Here is a 16600-nt window from a genome sequence, read left to right as displayed (position 1 = left end):
ATAGAAAAAATATATATAATCGCAAAAGCAATAGAATGTTTTTTAAAAAGAGTAATAAACCACCTCTAACAAGGTTGATGTGAACACTTTATATTAATGTATTTAATCCTCACAGGAACGCTGTGTGGTAGGTACTATTAAGAGTTGGTACAGATAAACATTAATATAGAAAGAAAGGTAAAGAAGAACATGACTACAGACTCAAAAGATATTTTACAAATAGTAGCAAATTCTGAAGACAACTTTTTGCCAGGACACTGAAAATTTGTCAATATCAATTACCAAAAGTAACTTACACTAAATAAATAAATAAATAACCCAATACCTATTTTAAAAAATGAAACTGGCAGCCTATAATCTCCCCCTCAAAAAAGTCATTTGTAAGTGGAGGCACTTTCACTGAATCATTTTATTAATTTCAAATCCTATCTTCTACAAAAAGTTTTACATAATAAAATTAGGGAGCAGTTAACAAATTAATCTCAGGAAGCTAATATACTTTGAAAATAAGACCTACCAGAGAATTCAAGAAAATCCAAAATTAAAATAATCCCATGTGGTTACTAAGATGAAAAAAATCTTAAATACAATTTTTGTAAATCAAATCCTGCAATGTTGTAATAAATACCATGTAACCAAGGAGGATTTCTCAGAGGAACTCAAGAATGATTCAATGTCAGAAAATACTGTAATGTAATACACATATTGATGTGACAAATGAAAACCTATTTTAGGAAAAAAATACATACATATATACAGTAATACTTGAGAAATATTCTCATTCATCATGAATAAGGCAGTGTTGCCCACTATCACTCGTCATTCATCAGTATTCACCATTGTACTAAAGTCGCTAGCCAAGGAAAGGCTAGCAGAAAAATAAATAAATGCATAAAGATTGGTAAAGAATAAATAAAAAAATATTTGTATAGAACACATTTATAAATAAATTAGACATACAGTAATTTCCAAACAATTAGAATTCACAATAAAGTTCAGCAAGATGATTAGATAGGTCAATATGTAAAATCAAAAGGAGTGTGTATGTTTTAATATTTTAACTATATAAAATGACAAACCAATAACTAACTGAAATTATGACAGAAAATGTATTGGCAATTATAAATGTACCTAGGAGATTATAATGTATCTAGGAAAATACCTAGCTAAAATAGGTAAGCCCATATTGATTTCCTATGGCCACCTTAACAAAATAGCATAAACTGAGTGGCTCTAAAATAACAGAAACTCTCAAGTTTCTAGAGCCTAGAGGTCTGAAATCAAGATTTTGGCAGGGCCATAGTCTCTTTAAACTCTCAAAAGGAGGATTCTTTGCCTCTTCCAGCTTCTGGGAGCCTTACCCAGGTGCTCCGTGGTTTGTGATGCATACCTCCAATTTCTGCCTCCATGTTCACGTGGTCCTTTCCCTACGTGTCTATGTCTCCACATGGCTGCCTTCTTATAAAAGCAATCATACTTATTAGTATCCTACTCTATTTCCTGAGGACCTCATCTTAACTAAATATATCTGTAATGATCTTATTTCCAAATAACATCATATTGTGGGAACTTTGAAAATAAGAAGTTAAGATTAAGGGGGTTAAGATTTCAACATATCTTTGTGGGGGGGGCACACAATCCCCAAATTCAAGGGGGCTTTGTTGAAGGGGTTGTTATTTAAGGAGATAGAAAACAAAGGCCATTAGAATAACCTGTCTACAAACCTTACCATCAATTCTCCTGATTACTTGGCTCAGCAAGGAAGACTGCATGCCATGGGGAACAGTAAGAAGAGGATGTGTATGGGGGCCTTTGACAGGATTTGGTCTTGGGCTGTTGATTTGGGTGACAGCTTAAGGAATTTAGGGTTTGCTCTGGACTGGATGATGTCAGAAAGCAAAGGTAGCTGCTTGGGGATTGTGGGTTATTGGAGATCTTAACTAAGAGAAGTGAGAAACAAAGAAGTAACTTTGTAACTGGCAAAGGAGCAACATTCACACATTATCTGGAAAGGGGACATTAGGTCATCTTTGTGGCTTGCATGGTGTCCTTATTTTTGCCTGTGTCATCAGGTAATTGCCTTGTTTTAGTCTTGCTCCATCACAGGCTCAGTGACCTCATGTGATGGGGTTCTGTGACATTCACCACCATCCAGCTGTCACTATCCAGCTGTCCAGCTGACAGCTAGTAAGGGTACTTTCCTCCATATCACCTGACCTAATGGTGAAATTTACCATGATCATGAATTAGAATATTATAAAGATGTCAATTCTACCAAAGTTAATTGATGAAATCACTTTGTAAATAGACCCGGTAAGGATGACAGATGTAAAAGTGCATGCTCCTGGCTAAAAGCATTAGCTTTTTCAAAAGGACACAATTCATCCTTGGAACTGATTTCGTCCCATTCTATAGTTAAGGTGACCACATATTCTAGTTTTCTTGAAACAGTGCTGACTTACACCTATGTATAATCCTATCTTCCAATCCAGTTAGCATTTTCCCCAGATTTTTCATTTTTTTACCAAAGTATTCATTTTAATAGTTGTATTAAAAATAAGCCAGAATTAGTTTGGTAAACCTCCTCTGTGCACTTCCAGTTTGTCTATCATCTGGTAGTATGTGATGTATATGTGCAGAAAATAGCCTCATTTAGTACCAGGTGATTCAGGAAATCAGTCTCCAATGACCCATCTCTTTTCCAAACCTTTTCATAAATAATACAAGTTATATTCAAGAACAACATGCCAAGTATTCCCTGATAGAGCAAAGTTGTCTGCCAACAACAGCAGCTAGAGACAGCAACTTCTTTGGGTATCCAGTTTCAGTAGGGAAAGGTTTTGAGGGGCAAGGGAGTGTTTAATTATATTTTTATTTACTAAGGAGTCTCATTGGGGTGGGAGCTGTTACCATTAGTCTTACAAATAGAAATGTAAATTAAGCTCATTTAATTAATTTTAGCAATATCCTGGCTTTTAGTAGTATTACCCCAGATTTACTGAAGTATAATTGACAGATAGAATTGTAATGTATTTAAAGTGTACAACGTAATGATTTGATATACATATGTGTTGTGAACATTTTCCTGCAATCAATGGGGGATGTATTTGATGTCACTGTCCTGCTGGCCACATGGCATACCAGACAGTTGTGCTCTAGCCTCTAGCCCGTCATAGTTTTCAAGATGTACTGAATCTCCAGACCTTGAGTTGGTGGAGTCAATAAGAAACATGGCAAATTACAGGTGAAGTATATGTGAAATATGTATGGGAAATGGAGACTGAGTAGTCCGCAATAAAGAGTTGGGAGTGGCTTCGAACTTACGCTTATTTTGGTAACATTTTTTTTCTTTCCCATTTGTTCAATCATTTATGTATTATTATGGACTCATGGAGTTGTTGTTTTTTTTTAACCTCAGGGTTAAAATTCAATATTAGAGTTTGTTCTAGAATTTAGAAACTTTTATTATAAAACATTACACTTTGCTTCTTTGTAACTTCTCAGAAAGTGAGAAACTTAAGTCACATTATCTGCAATATATCTACTTCTTTGTTCATGCTTAGCATACCTGTAAAACAGTTTCAGAATTATTAACATATATCTCCTATGGCAACATTTAAATTTTGCAACAAACACTTTTTAATAGCCATCAACTCAAGAAAAGGATGTCAACATTCAGTTAAAAATTAAGAACTGAATTTATTTCTCAGGATGCCTAGGTAGCTCAGTCAGTTAAGCGTCTGACTTCATTCAGTTCAGGTCATGATCTCATGATTCATGGGCTCCAACCCCATGTCAGGCTCTGTGCTGACAGCATTGAGCCTGGAGCTTGCTTCAGATTATGTGTCTCCCTCTCTCTCTGCCACTCCCTCATTTGTGCTCTCTCTCTCAAAAAGAAAATAAACATTAAAAAATTTTTTTAAAGAACTGAATTTATTTCTCAAAAAATTTCCATAGTTATTTTCAGAAGACTATGCCCAAAGATGACCTAAAATGTACAGACTCAGAAGATGCCTTTAAGTATAACTCTGTAAAGTATGACATTCATTTAGATTAATTACTGAATGGGTTTTTGCTTATTTTCAAATCCAAGTTTTCTTTTACATGATCTCCAACTTAAGTGATATCTGTTAATGTGTTAATTCTATTATCAGAAAAAGATAATACACAAAGCATATTATATTAATGCCATCAGATTCTATACAGGGAAATATCAGTGAAGATAATTGTAATAATATTATTATTTTTTTATATATTTCATGGAATTCACATAAAGCTTTTTGGAATTTCATCCTCTCAAAGGTGAGACAATCTGACATTAAAAATATATATTTTTTAATGTTTATTTATTTTTGAGATAGACAGAGCACGAGTGGGGGAGGTGCAGAGAGAGAGGGAGACATAGAATCTGAAGCAGGCTCCAGGATCCAAGCTGTCAGCACAGAGTCTGAGGTGGGGCTCGAACCCACGATTGGCAAGATCATGACCTGAACCAAAGTTGAACACTTAACCAACTGAGCCACCCAGGCACCCCAGACACCTGATATTTTTTAAGTGCTTTTGTAAATTAAGTTAAAATGCTCAAAATTGAAAATAGTTTCTGTGTTTATAGTATAATATCAATATAAATTTTGTGAAGAATGAGATTACAGTAAAAACGATGCCCTTACAAAATTAAGAAATATTTGGGGGATGCTCAAATGGGATGGTATGGGAAATATTTGGGTGGCTCAGTCAGTTAAGAGGCTGATTCTTGATTTCAGCTTAGGTCATGATCTCACGACTCATGAGTTTGAGACCCACATCAGGCTCTTTGCTAAAAGCATGGAGCCTGCTTGGGATTCTCTCTCTCCTTTTCTCTCCTCCCCTCCCTTACTCATGTGTGCATGCACTCTCTCTCTCTCTCTTTCAAAATAAATAAGTACACTTAAAAAAGTAAATATTTGGGGCAGAAATATTCTTGGAATTAGTTGTAGTACACACATAATTCAAATTGCATATGAACAAGCTACAGTATTATGAAATAGAAGCTATAGTTGTTGAATTTCTCATACATGCACATACATGCATGCATAGACTGGCAACCTGAATTAGAATAACTGTACTACAGAGTTTGTGGGATAAAGAGACGACCAAGGGGCACCTGAGTGGCTCAGTCGGTTAAGCGTCTGACTTAGGCTCAGTTCATGATCTCGCAAGTCTGTGAGCTCTAGCCCCTCATGGGCCTCTGTGCTGACAGCTCAGAGCCTGGAGCCTGCTTTAGATTCTGTGTCTCCCTCTCTCTCTGCTCCTCCCCTACTCATGCTCTGTCTCTCTGTCTCTCAAACATAAATAAACCTTTAAAAAAATTTTTAAAAATTTAAAAAAAGAGACTGAAACTGAAAAGATACTTCAGAATGGCGGCATGTACTTTCTCTCACTGTTGCCCATCGTCATCCTGATTTCAGAAATGTTTTGCTTTTAAAGAACTACTTTGTAAGTCAACTCCTTGTGAATCCTCTAGATTTTCTTTATTTTCTTCAGAATCAATATGAAATCTTTACTAAAATTATTCAACAAAGGGAATTGTCAAAAATGCCATCTTTGAAAGACTGCTTAATTGCAATATATTGGAAAACAAAACTGGTAAACAGGAAGACACTGACATTTATTCATAGAAAAGCAAGACTAACTGAAATGATATCTAACATTTAATTCTGAAATTCTATAGTTTGCTTTGGAGTATCTTGACTGGTAGCAACACTATGTTATTGGAATTCTAACTATTAATTGAATAAGTTATGTTCTGGGATGAAATGAATCTGACAAAATACCTATGATTTTACACCACCTGAAGTTGATAAAACAACCAAAAACTCATATTAACATATTTGATACACTTTTTTTCATGTGCAAACATTAAAGAATGGATGCTAACTGGAGGCTGACCATGAATATCTGTGAAAATATTGGAGTTGAAATATTTATATATTTATACAAAAAATTTTACACTTGAGAATATTCTTCATTTGGCAGAATTTGCTCTGAGCTCACCAGATACGTTGGCATTTTTAGTGTTCTTTTAATTAAAAATAATACAATCTACAGAGAAGATTCAGTGGTAGGTGTCCATTTTTATTTTGTTAACCACAAATGCAACCTAGAGGTCTACTTCAGGCAATTTTATGAAAAAATAATAAAAGAATGAGACCATATTTGGGAAAAATACCAATGGCATTGTTTTAAAGAGTCACTGCTAATTCATTAAAGTATGTGATTAAAAACGTGAATTACTACTGAAGGAGGATCCAGTCCGTTGCCTTGACTGACACCATTTTGCCTTCAACTTGTTCCTCTTAATTACTTTGTTTTTCCCTCCAGCTTATCTATTAATTCGGGCAAGGGGCCCTGAGTACAAAATATGCGGCGATAGTAACTGAAACTACCCTCTCAAGCAATAATGGCTGCCCTGACTACATCAAGATCCTGATTGACCCCAAAGACAATGATCAGCCTAATCTTTGCTGCTCAGCTGCATGTACCCACCCATCTTTGTTCCACACTTTCATTATATAAACTTAGAAGTATTAACATCTTGAAGATAGATCCTGGGACCCTAGTCTGCTGTCTTCCCAGTATTGGCCTCACTGAAATAAATTCCTTTCTTATTTCACCACTGCTCCTCTCTCTGCCTTCGGATTCTGTCCATGGTGAGTGATTGCACCTGGCCGATTCTTGCACCCTTGGGCTCTGGCAACAATACCAAAACCAATTATGCTGCATCTCTTCTTTCTAATGTTCAAATAATCAATTAAAAGGTATTTTGGTATGTTACATGAAGGTATATAGATGTATGTTATTTTTATTTTGGGGAGAGAGTTTTATTTTTGAAAACAATTTTAATAGAATTATTTGATACATCCAATATAACAAAATTAGTGGGAAAATACATAATTTTAGCTATTTTTGGTACCCATTTTACTCTCACAATTGTCTCATTTTTTCATCTGCCTTTTTGTGACCTGCTACTGTCTATACATTTGCCAGCGTTTGGTGTAGGATCAAAGTCTGAAGCCTTTCATATCTCAGTAAAACCCTTGCTAGCCTGTTCAGTTTGATTGGGCAGTCCTTGGTTTAAATCCTTTTAATTCAATGGACATTTCTCAAAAACTAGTGCTGGGTTTAGGGATGTGGTATAATCTTTGCTCTCAGGAGTCATTTTTTTTCTTTTTCTGGTGAGTTAAAAGTTCTGCACATTAAACAACTCATTGAGACCAGTATACATCAGTGCAAAATAACATCATCAAGAACAAAAATAAATGGGGCAGAGAAATTCATACTGGCAGAAGGGAATAAAAGCACTAAGGATGACTGGGTTTTCTGGGAAAGGTTTGAAAGAGTAGATCTAGGACTGGTTGTCTAGATAACTAGGTAAATTTCAAACAGACAAGGAGAAAAGGGGAGAGGTGCCTTGAACTGGGGGAGGGAGAAGGCTTGCTTGCCCTGTGGTCAGCAGACTAGACAATAAGGTGAAGGTGTATTGCAAGAAACACAGAAGGCAAGGGTACAGATATGAACTTTAGCCGAAGGTCTAGAAGGTAAAGAACAAGGAATGTCTAAGATTTAGTAGGAAGGCCATGCATTGCTAGATGGATTGGAGAATAGGACATTGACGTTGTAGAAAATTCAGAGACATGTTAAGAAATCTAGATTAGGGGTGATTAAGTCCTGGACTAGCAGAATGAATGTGAACGTGAAAAAGAAAGGGACAAATCCAGGAAGTGTTTTGAAGAAAAGGGAACTGGCAAGTTATCTTATGTAAGAAACATGAGGTTTTTTTAAAAAAATGTAATTTTTTGTGATTTAACTCAGAGACTGTGTGGGCTAGCCTGGGAGTCAAGATTAAACAAGAACTTTTCCTACATAAAACCTGAAATAATATACTGTATTGATATAATCATCTAGTCACAAGATGTATACTAGAAGGGAGGCTCAATATCAGTCATAACAAATACACAAAATAAAAATTCTAACAGGATTTTTTTAAGTAAAGTTGTTCTTTTTTTTTTAAATATGAAATGTATTGTCAAATTGGTTTCCATACAACACCCAGTGCTCATCCCAACAGGTGCCCTCCTCAATTCATCACCCACCCTCCCCTCCCTCCCACCCTCCTCATCAACCCTCAGTTTATTCTCAGTTTTTAAGAGTCTATTATGCTTTGGCTCTCTCCTTCTCTAACAGGAATTTTTTGGGTTTCAATAAAGTTTGTAGTAAATCGTGACATAAATGTTACCAGGTGCCCCTCAGTTGGTTTGCACAACGTCTGAGGCTCCCAGCATTAGTCACTCACAGTTGACAGGCCTTGTTAAAATGCAAACAAGGTAATACATGAAGCCATTAGGATCCATTAACACCTTGAACCAATTTAATTGATCAAATTAGCTAACCTGTTCTAAAGCATGAGGAAAAGAAGGATGCAAGCAAGGACAGCAGGGAGATTTTTTATGTGGGGGAAGAGAGAATACTAGAGAAGTCATGAGGCATCAGGCACCTACAGCATGTGCTGTTTGTGATGTTGCCTAGTTTGGCCCTGCATTGTGGATCCTTCTTTCTAGAAAAATCCACACATTTTTGTCTTCTGTGGAGGTAATAAGGAATAGGATAAAGGAAGATTGGGCTGGGAATCAGAAGATCTGATGCCAATCCCAGCTCAGACAATAAATTGCTGTATGACCTTACTTAACCCTTGACTTCAGCTTTTATTTTTATAAAATGAGGGCTTTCAACCATTTAAGTAATGCCTGCTCCAGCTACTCAATTCTATAAAATAGTTACATTTTTATTTTCACAGGGTTTTTTGTTGGTGCTTTTCTTTTAGGATAAGGGAGTTTTATAAATAAGAAAAACTCAGTTTTATCAAGAATATCACCTATTTAAGATTCTGAAGCATCAATGATGTTTCAAAGACATATTTTCAGGCTCTTTTACAGATTAGCCTGATATCTTGGTTTATGATGAAAATCTATAGGACCTGTATTTGCATAAGGCAGTATCAGTTTTCCTTAAAGCCATATTTCACTTATTACAGCATCCCAAAATGTATGTTCCATTAGTCATCTAACTGTATGAGAGATTTTACTTCCAGACTAACCACTGTATCATTGAAACAGTACAAAATTTACAAATAGTTTAGTCTTTAATATACATGTCAAAATGCAGAAAGATTAAAGTGATAAATCTCATCCTATTCTATCCCTTTCATTTTTGTGGATTATATACAACTGTCAAGCTTCTGGAGTTTCATCAAATTATCATCCTGCTATCAAAAATAAAGTTACTTTTCTGATATCCTTGGCTTTTCTACTATAGAGGATTACTTATAGGAATATTATTTAAGGTATCAAATATGCTTTCAACTAAGATGAAGCTGCCATTACATGCAGGAGGAAAAATGGAGCTGGGATTTTTTGGGACAATGAGACATGCTAGGAGGTCGGATATCTGGCCTTTATGCTTATGGAGTACATCCCAAATCTTCATTTTGAAAAATGCATCTTACTTCTAAATACCTTTATATTGGTGGAGACTTTACTGATGAGCATTATTTAGTAAAGAGGGAGAAAAGGAAAGAAGAAGGGAAGAGAGGAAGAAAGGAAAGAAGAAAGGGAGGCAGGAGAAAAGAAGGAAAATAAATGTTTTAGGGTTCTCAGTTGAACAGGTAGTTTCTGGCAGCCTATTTTCTCCAGACTGAAAATCAGTGGTCCTTTATATAAAAAGAATGGCTCCTATCTGGGCACCTGGATGCTCAGTCAGTTAAGAATCCAACTCTTGATATTGGCTCAGGTCATGATCTCATGGTTAGTCAGGTCAAGCCCCACACTGGGCTCCATGCTGACATTGTTGATCCTGCTTGGGATTTTCTCTCTCCCTCTCTCTCTGCCCCTCCCACACACACTCTCTCTCTCACACAAAACAGATAAGTAAACTTTAAAAAAATGGTTCCTATCAACATATTACTGAAAAGTATTTACTTAACAATTTTTATTTGAATAACAAAACCAAAACAAAATAAAACCCAAAGTTCTTCAATTTTCAGGAAAGAAAAACACATACCTAAGAAATGAAAAAAAAAGTTTTCCCTTTAAACTGATGCTAGATGTTTGCAGGATTCTTGATGAATTATACAAGGGATTAACATCACAATATTGGAAAACTAATGACTGGATTATTTGGATACTTTTATAATAAAATGTTAAACCACAATGATGACCATCCAAGTAAAGCCATTTGAAATTTTTCTGGTTCCCTAAAATAATGACGAATGCAATCTAATCCCTGTGGCAGAAAAGGACATATTCTCTTCTTGAATGTAAAACTAGTCCACATTTCCTAGCCCCCTTGAATTTCATTGGAGCCAGGTGACAAGTTGTCTCCAAAAGAATGTGAACAGAAGTGATGATGTGTTCCAAGTTCAGAGTGAAGCAGTTAAGATATGGGTATGTTTTCTCCACATTCTCTTTTTTGTCTACTGCATGAATGTGAAGACTGTGGTAGTGGCCCTAAGGAGTGGCAAAACTATTAAGAAGGAAAAAGACCGAATCTCTGGAAAACTGCACGGGCCTGCTGACTTGGGCTGGCTTGTGAAGTAAGCAAAAAAGATATTATTACTTTAAGCCAATGGGATTTTTAGGATTGTTTTTTAAAGCTGTTAACCTGCCCTGACTGATATACTTCTTTGAACATACTTTGGGAGAAAGCAGTTAATATAAAGATTTGGTCTACCTACTGTTGAAATAAATTTCTAGACCCAAGATAGAGCCACTCCTGCCTGAGGTGCCATCTAAGCAAACTGAAACTTAGATAACTTTCATGTTCCTGTAAATGCTCCACTTGACCAAAGAAATACAGTGTATGACTTCAGCTGATCCCTAAATGCCAAACCAACTCTGGACTCTCCTTATTCCTTATTTCTTCTCACCCAACAAGGTCGACCATGTGGCACCAGCCAGATAGCTCCTATTTGTCTCTTCCTTGTTCTTTATTCTTTATCCTGTAAAAGTTTCTTGCCTTCCACCCCATTTTGCAGTTCTCTGAATGGAGAATATTCACCTTCTGTCTTAATACTTGTCTACATGGTCTTCTTTAATAATTTTTCACTGTCAAAGTTTCACAATTCAAATTTATGTGAAAGCATACCGCAAATACTAAAGCATTTTGCAAATTTAATATAGGATTGTTATTAACAGCATTAATAAAAATTTTAATAGAGAATTCGGTATTTCAGTTGTATATTTTGGAGTGGAAGTTGGGAAAAGAAGTGGATAGACAAATAAGAATCCCCTTAAATCTGAATTTTATGTATTTTTTAATTTTTTAAGCATATTTACTTTGAGAGAGACAGAGAGAGAGAGAGAGAGAGAGAGAGAGAGAGAGAGAGAGAGACCGCCCACAAGTGGGAGAGGGGCAGAGAGAGATGGAGAGAGGGAATCCCAAGCAGGCTCCACTCTGCCAGTCAGAGCCAGACACACAGCTTGATCCCATAAACTGAGATCAGGACCTGAGCCGAAATCAAGAGTCATAAACTTAACCAACTGAGCCACACAGGCGCCCCTGAATTTTCTGAGAGGTACTTCATGCTGAAGGATCACAGCTTCATTAGTACTCTAACAGCTGAACTTATTAAGAAAAATATAGACTCATAAGAAAATGTAAACCATAAGACATAGACGACTAAAAGACGTAACAAAGCTGAATCTTGACTTTTCATTGTTTCTGGATTTTTTTTTCCTAATGCACTTTTATTTAATTTGGCTTAGCTATTTTACAGATTGTATTACTCTAGTCAGAAGCAGTGTTTTAGAACTCAGCTGGGTCACAGGAACTTTCTCACCACTCCATTCTAATTTGCAGTTTTGCTATAATAAAAGGCCCAAATATATTGCTACTGTCTAGACGTTTTATCTGAAACAAGTGTCCTTTGTAGTCTCAGAGGACTTTTCTATTTTATTTCCAGTAAATCAAAGTCTGTGAAGAGCTTCGGTTCTTATTAAGACATACCCTTCACAGTCCAGTGACTGCCAACAGTAGCAAGCCATTGACAGTTCATTTACATATAAGTGATGACTTCCATCAGGTAGTTGGCTCAAAAACACAATGGACATTTAGAGCATATCCAATATTTCTTGTTCTTTGATGAGCACCAAGTGCCGATTTTTATATAGAAACTAACTATTGAGAAGTGAAGGCTTCTTTTCCCTGACCTTACACTGTCTCCTGCAGCTCCAGAGTGACATATTGTCACTGAACTTTAATGTAGGATCACATCTCTGAAAGACATTCAGTAGCCCTACCTCAGTTTGCTAAAAATCAAAAATAATAGTCAAATGTGGGAAACAGGAGATAAGAACAATTATCACATTTTGTTAAAGGAAAAATAAACTTCTATATTCTGCCCCCAACTGTCATAATCATACCTTAATTTTTTTGTTTTATTTTTACAGGGTAATTTTGATGCTTTTTTATATTAATTGTTTTCTCTTATAAATATATTTGCCATTTGAAATAGTGACACCCATTACACAACACTCATTAGGAAATCCTGTATTTTAGTTTGTAGATGCCTTTCATTATAATTCTATGGTTTTGCTCCCAATTTTTTCTTGAATAGTGGTAGCAGAAATCCAGCCAAATTTTCATCCTAATAATGCTATAAAAAGGAGCAGGCTGATGATCTGTTACCACACTGGAACTCAACTCATGTGTGATTTTTTTCTTTTCTTTTTTTTCTTTTTTTATTGTGTGCTTTCCAGATTTTTTTAGTCTTGAAATAAAGAAAAATGTTTTTCTTTAAAATGAAACACTTTCAATTACCAACAGGGAGAATTTGGATAATTTAATTTCACAAATAAGCTAATGTGTATATTTTAGCTCGTAATCATTTACCCTCACCCCTCCCCACCTCTACCCCCACCCCCATCAAGTGTTTTACTGAAAACATTTTTTGGTTAGAGGATTAGCATGTTTTTTAGCCCAGCTTGGTTCTGGTTTTGGTGAGGCCCTGACTTAACATGATTTTTGTAACTGGCTTTTCTAAACATTTTATTCTAATAACTTCCACATGGGTTCTACAGTAAACTTTACTGAATCAAGTAGCCTGAGAGAGATTTTATTCTTATACCAGAGTTGATTACAGAAGTCACAGACCACAGGTAAGAACCAAAAAAATGAAACACATGTAGTTCCCACTTCTATTCATATCTAGTCTCTATGTTAGGTACACATTCTGTTCCTTCACTTATTTCTCCAACTGCATTCAGAAGGAGGAAGTAGAGGAGGGCAGAATTGATAGATAACCTGATGGATGGATGGATGGATGGATGGATAGATAGATAGACAGATAATATTAAATTCAAGATTCTTAAGAAACTGGTGCTGTCCAACTGTGCCTCAAATCCTTTCTGAACTAAGGCAAGCAACTCAGGAACACTATATATTGACTTCCAGTTTTTCACGAGTGAGGAATGACAATAGGGAAAAATAATACTAGACTACACTAATAAAGTCATATAGTTTAAAACACATTTTGAGAAACAATTTCCAAAAAATTTAAGAGAGTTTTTAGAAACAAAAATTGTAAAGTCTCTTTATGGCATTTATTGGTAATGGAACAACATAAATTAAAGTCCAACGAAAGGAACACTTGACACTAAGAGGTTTCAACTTCATTATGATAAGAGTAGCTTTTAGTGAAGAAGAGCCAGTGAATGGTTCATCCAAAGATATTTTGAAATTATAAACCGACTTGTTGAAATCCTTCTTTTGATATCCAAAGATGCTTGTCATTTTTTCCTGTTGATATATAATTAATCCATGGTCGATGTTAATGTATCTTTGGGTAGAAACGTTCAACTCTTAAGATAATAACATTGTGTTGAAACATTATTCTACTTCTTTTGATAAATGTCTCATTTTCCTTTCTCTTATAGATCTGGATACTAACTTTCCAACAATCCGGATGTTAGCTCTTTTGAGTATTGGATGTCCGTTCACTATAAGACAAATATATAACTACATTAATATATTTTCAAATAATATGACAATGTGCCATGATTTTGAAATCATAAAATATTATAGGAAATAAATTATAGTTGTTCTAGAACATTAAAAAGTTTGAGTTGGACACATTTCTTTCAGGTATATTGTACTACATTATATATCATGACAAGAGACTCAGCAAGAGTTACTATAAAACCAAACAGCTGAGAGAAGGGATGACAGAACCTGGATCCCAACATACAGTGTACTTCAAATAAGTTAGATGCAACATATGTTTGATCATAAGAGCAACAGTATTATTATTATTTTTTACAATACAACATACTCAGTTCTGATATGGATATTCAAATCAATGTAAACTACTATTTATATAGATTGCTTGTACTAGATTCATCTTTGGATAAAATGACTTTCCAAATGAGAAACAAAAGCCATAGATTTAATGTGTCTACCATGATACACACACTAATTTACAGATATGGTAGTATGTTTTTGCCTTTTAGGACCTATTGCTGTTATGAAGCAAAAACAACAAAAAAATAGTTTAAGTTATGAGGAGAACAATCCACATTACTACAAGGAATTTAATGACTTGATGTGTTGCAAAAGAAGAATCAGGGCACTGTTGCTGTTTTATGTTATCTATATTGCCATTAGACAAATACCAAGGCTTCTAATAACATAAATAAATTATACCACATTCGGAGTATTTATAAAATAATTAGTAATTATCATTCCAACTGTGATTGTTGGTAGCCACCAACTGGTGTTCTAATCTAGTAGTTATGTAAGATAAGCATGTTAGTTCTAAAGATCAGATCTCAGGAAAAAAATGATTTCCTGTTGTGAATGTTTTTTAATTATATACAATACCAACCAGACATTTCATCAGACAGAAGACAGTTAAAATATAGGATTTCTCAAATTACTTAAAATAGAAAAAATAGTGAAGATAATGGTCCAAGATCTTGTTTCTACACATTTGTCAGTGAATCCAGACTTAGTGCTCAACCTTAGGTTCCTTATTTTTGAAGTGGGGATAATATCTATCTTGTTCAGTTGTTGAAAGGATCCAAAAAAACCATATATCAAAAGACATATGTTTAATAATGTATTAATATTTACCCTTTATTTATAATAAATATACCATACTAATGCAAGGCGTTAATAATTAGAAATGGGAGAAGGGAGTGTAAGGAGGTATATGGGAGCACTTTCTACTTTCCACCAATATTTCTATAATCCTAAAACTTTTAAAACAATAAAGTCTATTAGTTAAAAAAAAAGATTTGTCTGATACTTCATAAATATTCAAGATACAGTGGCTGTATTGTGATTACATACACCATGATGTTATAATGTATAAACTTTATAAAGATATTTCACTAACAATTATGTGAGATAATAGAAAAAATACATTGGTCTCTGCCTTCTGATTCTTGGCACTGAACTGCTAAAACCTTTGTAATTTTCTAAGTGATAAAAGCACTGGGAGCATCTTTTGCCCTAATGAAGTGACCCTGAGTGAACTCTTGTGTGGCTGCTGGATGAGACATGGATCCAGGACACCCAGTTAGTATCCAAGAATTACTTGTTGGTGTAAGGGAAAAATTCACACACGGATGACCAGAATCCTAGTTGGTGATCAGGAGTGGGGTTGGGAGTGGAATCCTAAATTATATAATCCATTATTTTATAAATGTTTCAATTAAATAAAGGATCATTTAATTTTAGGAAGAATAAAAATATAAGTATACATATTTTAACCTTTCAAAGTAAATATCCTTGACCTTCATTTTCATCATATAGCAGAGAACAATCCTTTTGATTAAAACAAGTCAAATCTTGAATAAAATACTATATGTATTTTAACTGCATTGCTAAGCTGGCAGAGAAGTAGGAAAATGCAGAGGCCAAAAAGAAAGTAAAATCAGTAATCTATAGTGGATATTTGAGGGCCAAAATCAGTTTTGTTTTGTTTTGTTGTTTTGGACTGAGGTTTTCTGCAGAACCCTGGATACCTGAACTTTATTCAGCCTTATGAAGGGAGTGGGGACAGGAGATAAAGCATAGGGTCCATTCAAAATGGGGAGTTCATCAGGAGACCACAATGAAGGGGTGGGGCCCTAGAGGGATACAGCATCAGAGTAGGCAGAATGATGTTAAAAAAGAGAGAAGGAAGGGAAGGGAAAGAAAAGGAAGGGAAGGGAAGGGAGGGGAGAGGTAGGCAGAGCAGAGCAGGGTATGGAAAGAATAGGAAGGGAAGCAGAGGGGAAGAAAGAGAAGGACAGGGGGAAGGGTGAGGATCTGGGAAAGGAAGGGAAGGGGAGGGAAGAGGAGAGGAGGGAAGAGGAGGAAAAGGAAGGAGAGTGGAGGGTGGGGAGGTGGGGAAAGGAAAAGGAAAAGAACACTTCAAAGAAAAACAGCCAGGGAACTTTCCTATCTCTGTGAGGCTGGGTAGATACAACTGAACCCCAAGCCTGGCCCTGGTTTGATGTTCCAGTTCATGTCACCTGTGTGGTCCAAAAAAATTTCAGTAAGTGTAGAGTTTGTTGGTCTGCCA

At 35.4% G+C, this 16600-nt stretch overlaps 1 protein-coding gene across 5 annotated transcripts in view; it reads right to left on the bottom strand.

Annotated features, from left to right (window-relative positions):
• The window catches only part of IQCM (IQ motif containing M), a 648904-nt gene that overhangs the window by 180497 nt on the left and 451807 nt on the right, over positions 1-16600 (bottom strand). For 2 of the 5 annotated variants that reach the window (XM_053216881.1, XM_027067002.2), the window contains one exon: positions 13132-14030. The exons of the other annotated variants lie outside the window; for them this stretch is intronic. Coding sequence is in view for 1 of the 2 variants with exons in the window: in XM_027067002.2 (XP_026922803.2) it covers positions 13921-14030 (110 nt within the window). In the remaining variant the exon portion in view is untranslated. Of the gene's footprint in view, positions 1-13131; positions 14031-16600 lie in introns of those variants that run through there. 5 annotated transcript variants of the gene reach the window in all.

This window comes from Acinonyx jubatus, chromosome B1, assembly GCF_027475565.1.
Source record: "Acinonyx jubatus isolate Ajub_Pintada_27869175 chromosome B1, VMU_Ajub_asm_v1.0, whole genome shotgun sequence".
NCBI classification, from domain to species: Eukaryota; Metazoa; Chordata; class Mammalia; order Carnivora; family Felidae; genus Acinonyx; species Acinonyx jubatus.
This window is presented reverse-complemented; position numbering and strand designations above follow the sequence as displayed.